We start from the raw sequence: 14,340 nt of genomic DNA, 5'->3' as shown, positions 1-14,340 counted from the left end.
TTATTACTACAAGTCCAGTCTAAGTTTGGGAGATCTTCTGAAATGATACAGTGGAAACACCTGTGGTCTTTGATCAGTAGCAGGTGCAGAAGAGCTTTCTGATGATAAAACTGTCTCTGCAGGCTTCACTTCCAAGTCTGCTATAGTGGTTGGTACAGGGTCCTGAGCAATCTCACTATTTCTGGATGCAGAAATTGGATAGTCTAATGACTCCATAACACCTCGTACCTTAACCTATCTGAATGAGAATTCCTAACTCCTCATGGTGCTGCAGACAACCCTTATTGTGATGTTACCCATCTGGTAAATCAGTCACCCAAGAAAGTGGTCCTGCCTGTGCTACGATGTGACCTGATAATTTTTGCAGTGGCCCTCACTGGTTAAGAATATATACTACATTACCTACACCTCATACATCATAATATAACTCTTGTGTTGCCTGCTTTTCTCTCATGTTAGCAGCTTGAGCTGAGTGTAGAGTCCAGATTGTATTCTTCTGAAGATGACTTTTCTGTTGTGGTTTGTGGTGTCATGCAATACTGGAAAAGAAGCCTGGCCGGCTTGGCTTCTATGCTATCATATGCCATCTTCTTTGTTCCCGCTTCTATGATTTGCACAGCCTGCTCCGCTAAATCAGTGGTTCTCAAACTGTGGATCAGGACCCCAAAGTGGGAGGCAACCCCATTTTAATGGGTCGCCAGGGCTGGCTTAGACTTGCTGGGGCCTAGGGCCAAAGCTAAAACACCAGGCCCAGGGCCAAAGCCAAAGCCTGAGAGCTTCAGCCTGGGGGCAGCAGGGCTCAGGTTATAGGACCCCTGCCTGAGGCTGAAGCCCTTGGGCTTTGGCACCCCTGCCTGGGGCAGTGGGGCTCTGGCGGGATCAGGCTTCAGTCCCCCGTCCTGGGGTCATGTAGTAGTTTTTGTTATCAGAAGGGGATCGCGATGCAATGACATTTGAGAATCCCTGCGCTAGGCAATTGAAAGAAGGGTGGTATGGCGCAGTTCTGTTGTGTTTGCGTTTGTTGTTGTGGTTTTTTAAAATAAATTCCTGAAATACAGCACTACTAACGAATAACAAGTTTAGCACCACTGGTCTACTTACTGGAGGTATGATTATCTGGGATCCTAATAATAAATACGCATCCTGGACATTTATAGACTCCTTTCAGTTGTAATAAGGTTGGATTTCTGTGCTTACCCTCTTTGTCCAGTGATTTCTAACCATTCTCTGCACTCAAGACAATAATGAGTCTCTCTGTCTTTTTATCTGTGCTGTGTTGATTACAGAAGTAAAGAAGATGGTTTCTGTAGGCTGAGGTACTTTGGATGGGCTATCTGACAAAGGAAGTCTACTCAGAGTATCAGAGTAGCAGCCGTGTTAGTCTGTATCCGCAAAAAGAAGAACAGGAGTACTTGTGGCACCTTAGAGACTAACAAATTTATTAGAGCATAAGCTTTCGTGGACTACAGCCCACTTCTTCGGATGCATATAGAATGGAACATATATTGAGGAGATATATATACACACATACAGAGAGCATAAACAGGTGGGAGTTGTCTTACCAACTCTGAGAGGCCAATTAATTAAGAGAAAAAAAAACGTTTGAAGTGATAATCAAGCTAGCCCAGTACAGACAGTTTGATAAGAAGTGTGAGAATACTTACAAGGGGAGATAGATTCAATGTTTGTAATGGCTCAGCCATTCCCAGTCCTTATTCAAACCGGAGTTGATTGTGTCTAATTTGCATATCAATTCTAGCTCAGCAGTCTCTCGTTGGAGTCTGTTTTTGAAGTTTTTCTGTTGTAATATAGCCACCTGCAGGTCTGTCACTGAATGACCAGACAGGTTAAAGTGTTCTCCCACTGGTTTTTGAGTATTTTGATTCCTGATGTCAGATTTGTGTCCATTAATTCTTTTGCGTAGAGACTGTCCGGTTTGGCCAATGTACATGGCAGAGGGGCATTGCTGGCACATGATGGCACAAATCTGACATCAGGAATCAAAATACTCAAAAACCAGTGGGAGAACACTTTAACCTGTCTGGTCATTCAGTGACAGACCTGTGGGTGGCTATATTACAACAGAAAAACTTCAAAAACAGACTCCAACGAGAGACTGCTGAGCTAGAATTGATATGCAAATTAGACACAATCAACTCCGGTTTGAATAAGGACTGGGAATGGCTGAGCCATTACAAACATTGAATCTATCTCCCCTTGTAAGTATTCTCACACTTCTTATCAAACTGTCTGTACTGGGCTAGCTTGATTATCACTTCAAACGTTTTTTTTTCTCTTAATTAATTGGCCTCTCAGAGTTGGTAAGACAACTCCCACCTGTTTATGCTCTCTGTATGTGTATATATATATCTCCTCAATATATGTTCCATTCTATATGCATCCGAAGAAGTGGGCTGTAGTCCACGAAAGCTTATGCTCTAATAAATTTGTTAGTCTCTAAGGTGCCACAAGTACTCCTGTTCTTCTTTTTACTCAGAGTATGCGCATTACCCAGTGCTTTTCCAGGTTTATAATCAAACTCATAGCCATAAACTGATACGATGAGAGACCATCTCCTAATTCTGGCAGATGCCATAGGTAAGAATATGTTTTAGTCACAGGTATTTTTAGAAAAAATCATGGACAGGTCACAGGCAGTAAACAAATATTCATAACCCATGACTTGTACTATATACCCCCGACTAAATCTTGGGGGCTGGGGGGGTGGGAGGGCGGCCCGGGGGTGCTGCAGGTGCTCAGTCAAAAAGGGACGCTGGTGGCTCCGGTCAGCACCGCTGATGGGACCATTAAAGGTCTGGTCAGCAGCGCTAAGGCAGACTAAACCCTACCTGTCTTGGCACCGCGCTGCATCACGGAAGCGGCCAGCAGGTCCGGCTCCTAGGTATGCTGCCCCTGCCCCGAGTACTGGCTCCGCACTCTCATTGTCCGGGAAGCAGCCAATGGGAGCTGGGGGGTGGGGCAGTGCCTGCGGGTGAGAGCAGCATGAAGAGCCTCCTTATTGCACCTCCCCCTGCCTACTAGTGCTGGACCTGTCATATAGGTGAGAATGGGAACTTCTTTAGCCCAAAAACCACAGTTAGCTATTCTCATTCTAAATGGGAATACTTTTTTTCTGCTGGAACTAGTGGCCTTGATATATAATTGATAGGACACTCAGATCCATCTGACATTCAGTGATCTAATACCACTTCTTACCCCCACTCCCGTGACATGGTGAGACGTCACAAAACAGTACTACTTCTAATAAATTAAACAGTTTTGATGACATTAGCGCAGGGGTCGGCAACGTTCGGCACGTGGCTCGCCAGGGTAAGCACCCTGGCGGGCTGGGCCAGTTCTATTTACCTGCTGACGCGGCAGGTTCGGCCGATCGCGGCCCCCACTGGCCGCGGTTCGCCGTCCCAGGCCAATGGGGGTGGCGAGAAGCGGCGTGGGCGAGCTATGTGCTGGCCGCGGCTTCTCGCCGCCTCCATTGGCCCAGGACAGCAAACCGTGGCCAGTGGGGGCCGTGACTGGCCGAACCTGCTGCGTCAGCAGGTAAATAAAACTGGCCCAGCTGGCCAGGGTGCTTACCCTGGCGAGCTGCGTGCCGAACGTTGCCGACTCCTGCATTAGCGATTTCTTTTTTGCTTCTGCAAAAACTATTTTTTGTTTTTGAGCCCACTGGAATTTTATCCTTTTCTGTAATAGTTTGTGTAATGGAGCCAATATGGATGCTAAGTTGGATAAAATTTTACCATAATAATTTAGCAGGCCTAGAAAGAATTTCAGTTTGGACACTGACTTTGGTGGTGATCTTGGTAATGGCGTGTACCTACTGTACTTTCGGTAATGGCCTGTACCTTCTCTTCTACTGAGTGTAAGCCAGTTGCATTAATTTTGTGTCCTAGGTAAATATCAGCAGCCTGAAAAATATACTTTTCCCTCTTAAGATGTATACCTGTGTCAGCCAATTTTTGCAGTACCCAGTCGAAGTTCCTACATATCACAGCTCCCTATCTCGTTCTGATCAGGTCCCCTTGTCTTCTCCATGTCATGGGCCATGAGAGAACTGTCCCTTTTGAGCCTCTTTTCCAAGTCTCCATAGTGCACCCTTTTCAAATGACAGGCTTGTGCCTCCATTTCTCTTTGAGGTAGGATCCAACTGTTTTTCAAGTGGATCTCCCAGGTTACATCAAGCAGTCCCAGCAGGCTTGACAAATGCAAGAGTTTCCCTTTGGGAGCCTGTGGACAGTAACAGTATGCAGTGACACAGAAGCAGTTGCTTCAAAACAAAGTATGATTTATTTGCCATAAGGTGCATAACACTGCAAAATGGATTTAAAACAGCAGAGGTTCCTCTGACAACCCATTTTGCTCTAACTCCATAGCAAGTATCTCTTCATCAATGCTATTTAACATTTTTATCAATGACCTGGAAGAGAATGTAAAATCATCACTGATAAAGTCTGCAGATGACACACAAATTGCAGAAGTGGTCAATAATGGAGAGGACAGGTTACTGTCAAGGCGATCTGGATCGCCTGGTAAGCTAGGTGCAAGCAAACAATATGTGTGTTAACATGAGTAAATATAAACGTATACATCTGGGAACAAAGAATGTAGATTCCATTCTGGAAAGGAGTGACTCCCAAGGGAGTTATGGTGGAAAATCAGCTGAACATGTGCTCCCAATGTGATACTGTGGCCAAAATAGCTAATGTGATCCTGGAATACATAAATGGGGGAATCTTGAGTAGGACTAGAGAGGTTATTTTTTGTCTGTATTTGTCACTGGTGTGACTGCTGCTGGAATATAGTGTCCAGTTCTGGTGCCCACAGTTCAAGAAAGGTGTTGATAAATAAGAGAGGGCTCAGAAAAGAGCCATGGGGATGATTAAAGGATTTGAAAACATGTCTTCTAGTGATAGACTCAAAGAACTCAATCTATTTAGCTTAACAAAGAGAAGATTATGGGGTGACTTGGTTACCGTTTATAACTACTAATTGGAAAACAAATATTTAATAATGAGCTTCAATCTAACTGAGAAAGATATAACATAATCCAATGGCTGGAAGCTGAAGCTAGACAAATTCTGACTGGAAATAAGGCATAAATTTTTTTATGGTGAGAGTAATTAACCATTGGAACAATTTACCAAGGGTCGTAGTGGATTCTCAGTCACTGACCATTTTAAAATCAAGATTGGATGATTTGCTAAAAGCTCTGCTCTAGAAATTATTTTGAGGAAGTTTTATGGCCTGAGCTATATATGATCACAGGGATCCCATCTAGCCTTAGAATCTATTATTAGTTCATGTAGGAAATATAGTCACAGAGGCTTCCTGTTGACTGGAAAGGGCTTACAGGGAAGCTGAATCTTCACTGAATTTTATTTTAAAAACATAATTGTACAACTCCTCTATTGCTTGCATAGTATTATGGATAGGGTTTTATGTTCCTATATGAAAGCTGAATATAGATCAGTATTTTTCAATGATGCTCAGATCATGACACAAAGTTCATCTGCCAAACCCTGAGAATTTTTTGTAATAAAGCTGAAAAATCCACTCTTAATTCTCAGCTCTGTGAGGGGAGGGGGAGAGCAGGGAGGATTGTGTCTTGTGAGGTATTATATTACAGCAATTTTTAGTGCAAACAAAACTACCTCTTCCTGCTGCCGGTAACACATGCCAAATCCTACACTGAAGACACTCTTCACAGGCTTGTTGTATTTTTGCCTTCATTGTTTCTTTCCTTTGTGATAGCTATGGAAACACTGACAAAACATGGATGTGAGGCAATGACAGGTTAAAAACACTAGACTTTCCAATAGAGGGGCCAGTCCCTGAAACAGGTTTAATTCAAGCACCAGATATACTACTGGTCTGGTTAGCTTCTGGGCATTGATTTTTAACGTGCATTGAAAAGTTGTCAGTGTTGTGGCATAATTTTATGCTTTCACTTCCAGATTCTTGAGAACAGCAGTAAAGTCACTGGGTAAAATACTGCCCCTTTAAAGTCAATAGAAGGTTTTGTCATTGACTTCAGTGGAGTCAGGATTTTACACCACGGTCCAACTAAATGTCAGGCTGTGTTCCAGTTTTCCCAGTAGAACCAGATTGTATTGGAGAAAGAAATGTAACACACATTGCTAGGAAACCTTGGGGATACAATAAACTGTATATAAAAGGATGATGAATATTATCCCATAAATTGGGCTAGTGAGATCAAAGGATGGAAGCAGAAAGACTTGTCAAGAAGGTATTTGAAGGAACAGCAGTGGAGCACCAATTCTGTGCATCTGCTAAGGTGTGTTGTGGTGGAGCTTCTCTTCTGTTCCCCCTGCAGATCTTAGGAAGTCTCCTCTTCTGCCTGAATTCCTGGGGGTCTGATTCTGCTCCCTGTGACATTCAGTTGCTCCCATCAGTTTCAGTAGGAACAGGCCCTGTGACAGTATGTGAGCATTCTGTGTAGGTTTTTTTATCTCCATCAGATTCACTAGACTTGTGCAGTAATTTAATGAGCTTTAGTTCCTCACCCCAATAACAAAACTAACCTATAAAAAGTACAATTAGATATAGTATGACCCATCAAATCTTGAGCTGTAACTTGATCATACTATGGAGAAGAATGGAAGAAAGATCACAAAATCTGAGCTTGGTTCAGAGAGGTCATCTTTAAATTAAACATTTTGTAACTGTTAGTGTTTTCAGGAAGAATGGGTAGAGGGGAGGGGAATGAATTAAAATATTTCACTTTAAGAGTTAACCTGGAAGACTTTGAACCATGAAAATCTGAATTTGAAATGGCCTTTGAAAGACCCCCCTGGTTGCAGCTGTAATGATACAATCATTACCAGTCTTTCCATGCTAAAGATTAGTGTTAGAAAATACTTTAATTATATTTTTATTATGTTTTCAATATTTTGTTAGTAATTGTTGTTTAATTGAGTCCAGCAGAAAATGTTACTGACAAATGTCAGGAAATTCCTCAATAACACTTGGTAGCTGGTTATTTATAAACATTTCATTTTTAAAAGAACTTTTAAAGTTAAGGGATGAAAAGTTGGCCCTATTGAAGGCAATAGGAGTAGAATCAGGATTTTATCCAAGGAGACCAGGTTAATGCAGTTAGGTAAGAAATTTAAAATAATGTTTCATGAAATATTAATGTATGTACTAAAAGCCAGATTCCACTTGTCCCAAAGAGAATGAAAAAAAGGGGTTTTAAGAAGGAATGGTAATTGCTTGGTGGTGGTTGCACTAAATCAATCCCAGACTTCCAGTCATCAAGCCATCGCCGTGAAAGGGGATTTCTGTGGTGATGTCAATGATATTCCATATTTAAGGAATAATGTCTCATAGTTCTGCCTAAAATGCCAACACAAAACAAAATTGTGCTTCAGTAACACTAAGGAGATTATACAGGCACAAAAATTAGAAGCTGTCAATATGTGTTAGGAAACCAAGCCTATTGATCAGACTTCATTTCTGTGGGTTTTAAAAAAAGAATCTTCTCAGGAGTACCTTTATTACTATTATGGCTAGTTTATATACAAGAAATATATTTTCAATATAATATAGTAACTCCTCACTTAACATCATCCCGGTTAACGTTGTTTCCTTGTTACGTTAAGAACATAAGAAAGGCCGTACCGGGTCAGACGAAAGGTCCATCTAGCCCAGTATCCTGTCTACCAACAGTGGCCAATGCCAGGTGCCCCAGAGGGAGTGAACCTAACAGGCAATGATCAAGTGATCTATCTCCTGCCATCCATCTCCATCCTCAGACAGAGGCTAGGGACACCATTCCTTACCCGTCCTGGCTATTAGCCATTAATGGACTTAACCACCATGAATTTATCCAGTTCTCTTTTAAACTCTGTTATAGTCCTAGCCTTCACAACCTTCTCAGGTAAGGAATTCCACAAGTTGACTGTGTGCTGCGTGAAGAAGAACTTCCTTTTATTTGTTTTAAACCTGCTGCCTATTAATTTCATTTGATGACCCCTAGTTCTTGTATTATGGGAATAAGTAAATAAATTTTCCTTATCCACTTTCTCCACATCACTCATGATTTTATATACCTCTATCATATCCCCCCTTAGTCTCCTCTTTTCCAAGCTGAAGAGTCCTAGCCTCTTTAATCTCTCCTCATATGGGACCCGTTCCAAACCCTTAATCATTTTAGTTGCCCTTTTCTGAACCTTTTCTAGTGCCAGTATATCTTTTTTGAGATGAGGAGACCACATCTGTACGCAGTATTCGAGATGAGGGCGTACCATTGATTTATATAAGGGCAATAATATATTCTCAGTCTTATTCTCTATCCCCTTTTTAATGATTCCTAACATCCTGTTTGCTTTTTTGACCGCCTCTGCACACTGCGTTGCTGATCATTTAGAGCACATGCTTGTTTAAAGCTGCACAATGCTCCCTTATAACGTTGTTTGGCAGCTGCCTGCATTGTCCACTGCTTGCAGAAAGAGCAGCCCATTGGAGCTAGCTAGTGGGGGCTTGGAACCAGGGTGGACCGGCAGCCCTCCATCAGCTCTCCTAAGTTCCCTGTGCGGCAGCTGCCCAGCAGGTTATCAATTGCAGCCGGCAGTTCAGCTGTCCCTCCCCCCACTGCCCTGTGCTGCTCCTGCCCTTTGCCTTGGAGCTGCTCCCGGAAGCCTCCTGCTTGCTGTGCGGAAGGTGGAGAGGAAGAAAGGTGCTAATGTCAGGGTATCCCCCTCCCCCCGCTTCTGCCCCCTGCTCCTTTACCCCATCTCCATAGAGCTTGGGGAGGACATGACAGGGTTCAGGATGGAGGGAGCTTGCTGGCAGCTACTGCTGTCTCAACTTGCTGATCTACTTAAAAAGGCAATGTACTTAAAAGGGCAATGTGTGTGTGTCTCTCACACACACAGTATATGTTTCTCACACTCACACACACACACGGTGTGTCTCTCTGTCTCTCTCTCTCTCCCATGCTGTGTCTCCTCCCTCCATTCGTGGGGTCTTGTAGAGTATGAGGCTATGTTAACAACAATGTGTTAACCCTTGAGGGCTCCGCTGAGTGCTAGTTCATCATTTAGCAGTAAGGCATTCCCTGGGAAATATCCCACCCTCTTCCACCCTCTGATTTCACCATCTCAACTAAGTTTCATAATCATCACTGCTGTGTACAGTATTAAATTGTTTGTTTAAAACTTATACTGTGTACGTGTGTGTGTGTGTGTGTGTGTGTGGTCTTTTTCCTGGCGAAAAAAATTTCTCCGGAACCTAACCGCCTCATTTACATTAATTCTTATGGGGAAATTGGATTAACTTAACATCGATTTGCTTAAAGTAGCATTTTTCAGGAACATAACTATAATGTTAAGTGATGAGTTACTGTATGTGTACATTTTAAAATGAGAATTCAGAAGTGTTCATGTTATATGCCTTGTGAGATACTTCTGATGGGATACTCCAAAAGGAGTTCATATTCGTTGTTACCCTAGAATAACATGAAAAACACTCCTGAATTCTCTGTAATATAGTATGTATATATTTTATTTATATCGATATATAAAAAATAATATGATGTAGTCATTACTCAAAAGTTTGCTAGGAAGGCTTTGAGCAGCCCATTACTGTTCTGCGTCCTGGTAGCACGCAACATTCCCCTACATACCAGGGGATTTTTTAATTTCACTTGCTGCCAAACCCCATTAATATCTGAATTTGTGAAATGACCCAATACCTGCCATCAGAAAAGAGGTCTTGTCACAGTGTGAGTTCAGCATGTAAGGGGTTGAAGCCACAAGCTCTCACAAGCATCCGAGTCAAAGGTCACCTGAATGCCACCTGGAGGCAGTGCCTCCTAGAAGATGGACTTCTTGCTCACACCTGGGAGAGACCTGCTGAGATCAGAAGGGCTCTCTGGCAGGACAGCCAGGATGGTGGCAGGCTAGAGAAGCTTGCCAGACTTTAGGCAAAGTCCCTTGAAAGAGGGAAGCAGAGAACCCTATACCAAGGGCAGCCGTGCTGCAGTCCCTGAAACAAAGGCTGTAGGAACCCTGGTAACTAGGGGAGAAAAAGACCTAAGCCTAGCAGGGTAGAGGAGGATTATTTATGATGCCCCACTGATCAGGGAAGCAACCTTAGTATCTGGGAGCACAGGCAAACTTAGGTTATGAAACTAGAATGACTTAATAAAACAGATCTAAAAGGGGAAACATTAAATAAACTCTTGGGTTCATGTGTGAATTGATGGAGAACCAGGAGAAGAAACTGAGGTTAGGGTGACAGCTGCCATGATGTGGGAGTGGCCTGTTCTAACCGTACTCTACAATGAGCCTGGTGTTTCAGAGTTACTGAATGCTTTCCACTCCTATTGAGTTTAGGAGTGCTGAGTATCCACAGCCCATAATCCATATTATGGTTAATATGTAAATAAGGACCCTATAGGCAAAGCTAATCCAAGGCCTGGTGTAACTCAGTCATACTGGGGAGAGGGATGTACTCCAGTTACGCAGGTGAAATAAAGACTGTGTTTATGTTTCTCCTGACACCTAATTCCTGGAGTGGTATGGATGTTCATGTTGGAGGAAACCACTTCCCTGTTTGTTGTCATCTAGTAGATCTGGTGGATAAAGGCGCTCTGAAGGAAGGAAATGGAGATCCTTGGATTCTGGCAGTATGAGCTGTAGATCAGTAAATCTGGCGAGGCAGGAGGCTCTAGAGTAGTACCACTGTGAAAGATGGCCACTTGTCACTAATTTCTTCCCATGACAGAGAAATCATCCTGGTTTCTAAATTCTGAGGGAAAGTTAAGGGTAGCCCTTTAAAACTATGAGCCATGTTTCCTCTAGAAATCACCATAACTGGTATGGGGGGTGAGGGTATTGCAAACACCTGGGGCGAAACACAGTTGAAAACATTCTAAATGAAATTGAGCAATAGTGTGTGCTTCATCAATTTGTGAGCAAATCCACTGTAATCAGCAAAGCGATGTACAGCTTTCTGCAGAATGAAAGAATGCTCCTTCTGCCAGTGTGCTGCTGCTGCATTTAACAGATTAAGGCAGCATCCTGGCAACGAACAGTTGCTGTGTAGACTTGGGACTGGTGCTATATTAGCATCAAAATTCAAGCTATTTGTTTTTGGGAAGCGGCTCCTGTGGCTAGACACTTACTCATTGGCTTTGCACTTAGTGTTCTTGAAACCTGCCCTAAATAAAAGTACCAAATAATTATTACTTGAGTAAGATGCATTAAAATCAAGTAGTAAATCTCTGTCTTCTGGTCATGTCAAGTTTGACATGTTTTGGAGAAAAGGACAGGTAAGTCTGAAGTCTTGTGTTGGATTTTAACCTGACCTTTGGCTGGCAATGACACCATTATCCTCATCCTCTCATCCCCACCCTATATGCTTTTAATCCATTTATTTATTTTGTTTTAAAAAAACATATTTGCAGATTGGGGCTGAACTAAATAGTAAATTCAGTAAGTTATTAAACTGTTTCACATTGTTATGAGGAGACAACATATTACAGGAATCAGTACATATATCCTGGCATGGATTATTGTGAAGCCCAAAAAAGCGTTGGTTAACTGAAAGGCACAGCACCATTTTGAGTATATCAGACAAGCTTTTGGTCACTGCTGACCTCTTTTAATTCCCTGTTTCTTCACAGCAGGTTTCTTGTTTCATGGGTCTCATTCCCAGGAGTGAAATTACGTCAGCCATTCAGCATTTGGCATGTGACACAGTGTCACTAGTTCATTCTCAGAAGATTCATAGTCTTGAAATTCTTTGTGGATAAGTCACTCTGACAATGATATTCAATATGGCTATATTTAGCCAGATAAAATATTGTACATCGTCCCCTTTCTCTGGCTTCTCAAATAGCTCGTCAGTAGATTCCAATATGGCACACTAGGCTGATTAAGTGACTCTGGCTGGGCAAAGCTGGAGGGAGCTAAGGAATGAAAACAAAAGCAGGGTGGAAATGGACAAGGTTTGTGAGGATAGTGTTTGTTTTTAAAATGAATGGGCAGGATCCAAGTGTGGAGGGGCTTAGTGTGGGGATCCAGGTGTGGGTTGAGAGGGTTCTGTGTGGGGCAATCTGGGTACAGGTGGCTCAGTGGGGGATCTGGGTGCGTTGGGGGGGGAGGATCTGGATCCACAAGGGCTTGTTGGGGGGGAGGGGGTTCTGGGTATTGGGACTCAGCAAGGGAGGTTCTGGGTACGGGTGGGAGGTGACACTTGGCGGGAGGGTTTGGGTATGAGGGGGTCTGGATGCACAGGGGTTGGGCGGATGGGGGAGCAGCTCCCTCCCACTGCAGCTGAGGAGTGATGGGCGCAGGAAGTGCGGGGGGGGGGAGAGCGAGGGAGTTTTAAGAGCTTCCTACAGCGAGGGGAGACATCTAGGGGTGGGTCTGACATGGCCCTGCAGGGGAAGAGGAAGTCCCGTCTTCCCCAGCCCAGCCAAGACCAGCAGCTGAGCCGGTGTAGGGTAGGAGCTACCAGTTGGGTCTTCCCCAGTCCTACCCACTGCCCCACAGTGATTTGCCGCTCTGCTGGCTGCCCTGGGCACCCAAAACATACTTCTTGGGGTGGGTTGCATGACAGCTCTTGTGGCTTCCCTTTGCGTCCCTGTCAGAAAGTCATTTTTCTGCAGGGAAGCAATCAAATCTGCGGGGGGACATAAATTCTGCACATGCGCAGTGGCACAGAATTCTCCCAGGAGTAATGCTCCTTCCTTCTTCTTTGTGGATCTCCGTGCTCCCTTTTCTATCGCGTACCGGTGTAGCAGACTTGACTTGTCTGAAATTTCTTTAATGAAACCTAGCTATCTAGATCTCTGCAGGAAGCTTTAGGTTAGCATGCTAATGGAGTTTGGGCATGTAAAAGAAATATGATTGTCAAAAGGAAGCCTACAAAATTTAATGACTTTTCAAGAACATTCTCCCGTAAAGGGAAAGGAGAGGAGAGGTATTGAACCACGAGGAGATGGTGCAGATCAGATCCTCAGTAGGTGTAAATCAACATGGCTCCACTGACTTCAGTGGCTTTATTGCAATGCATTGACTTTGGAGCCGATACCACAGCAAGGCAAATTAACTTATGAAGCCCTAGTGGTGTATACAGTACCAACATCATCAAAGCACAACCTCTCCACTGCAGGGAAGAACATTAAACATGCAGAAACAAAGCAAAACTTCACTAATTCAAACTCTGTTAATTCTTCTGCCTTGTATTTCACGCAGAAAAGAATTCTTTCCAACTCCCACTCTCTTCCCACCTCCCAGCAAACACTAAATAGCAGAGTTCTTATGGTACTAAATTTATCATTTAAAAAAATACACTTATGAATGTATTATGAAATATTCTTTCAAATATTTAAACTACAGTTGTCAAAATAGTTTAGGAAAGAACATTTGTTGTACAACATCCTTGCTCTTTTTATGTTTGTTCATTTTATTCTCTTAATTTGCCAACTTCAGTAGTTTGAGGGGGGTCTCTGTGTTACCTTTTAAAGGTTTCATTCTTCATGATCCGAGGCATCTAGTTATCCTCTTCTGCCTCCCTGTCCTTTTTGTCTTTCCCATGTTTTAAATATGGACCTTTTTTCTGCTCCATGTTTAGGTACTGCTATGTGGATATTTGTTAGCAATGACTGATGTGGAATCTACATATGCAGATTTTATTGCTTCAGGAAGAACAGGTAGAAGAAATGCAATACATGATATCCTGGTGTCCTCTACAAGTGGGAACTCTAGTGAACTATCCCTAAAGTTATCAGAACTTGATATAAATAAAAGAGGTAAGCACTTGTATTCTTTTATTTCAGCTGTTCACAAAAGAGAAAATAAAAGAAATTAGTAATTTAGTAAATCTGGTTGGCATACACACACTGCTCCCCATGGGTGAATGGTTAAACTCCAACCCTTCATCTGATGTTGCAGAATCAGTGGGTTTTGCCACTCATACAGAAGCTCAGATTTAAAAATGGCTTCTCTTCCCAAACTTGAGACACAACAGAAATGAGTAGTGACTTTCTACAGTGTGTTGGAGCTGGTGATCTATATAAGGATTTTGCTTATGGAAGATCAAATGTTCTTTCCACTGTGAAAGAATAAGAAGGTTAAAAGTCAGTTCAGAAGATAATTGTAAATGCTCTTATGGTTGGTTTTTTAATGTGGGCTTTTGTGTTTTGTTTTGTTTTTTGTGGGGGGGGGGGGAGGCTTAGTCTCCAATGTTCAATTATACACCCACTCTTGCCTCTATGGAGGTTATGGGGTAGGCTAGTGGACACAGCCTAGGAGCCAGGCATGCCTGAGTTGTTCAGTTGTGTGTGTGTGT

At 42.9% G+C, this 14,340-nt stretch overlaps 1 protein-coding gene across 1 annotated transcript in view; it reads left to right on the top strand.

Annotated features, from left to right (window-relative positions):
* The window catches only part of PKIA (cAMP-dependent protein kinase inhibitor alpha), a 59,920-nt gene that overhangs the window by 37,860 nt on the left and 7,720 nt on the right, over positions 1-14,340 (top strand). Inside the window, exon 2 of the mRNA XM_054020138.1 lies at positions 13,624-13,801. Coding sequence (XP_053876113.1) covers positions 13,651-13,801 — 151 coding nt within the window. The 5' untranslated portion in view covers positions 13,624-13,650. The remainder of the gene's footprint in view (positions 1-13,623; positions 13,802-14,340) is intronic.

The sequence above is a fragment of the Malaclemys terrapin genome, chromosome 2 (assembly GCF_027887155.1).
Source record: "Malaclemys terrapin pileata isolate rMalTer1 chromosome 2, rMalTer1.hap1, whole genome shotgun sequence".
NCBI classification, from domain to species: domain Eukaryota; kingdom Metazoa; phylum Chordata; order Testudines; family Emydidae; genus Malaclemys; species Malaclemys terrapin.
This window is presented reverse-complemented; position numbering and strand designations above follow the sequence as displayed.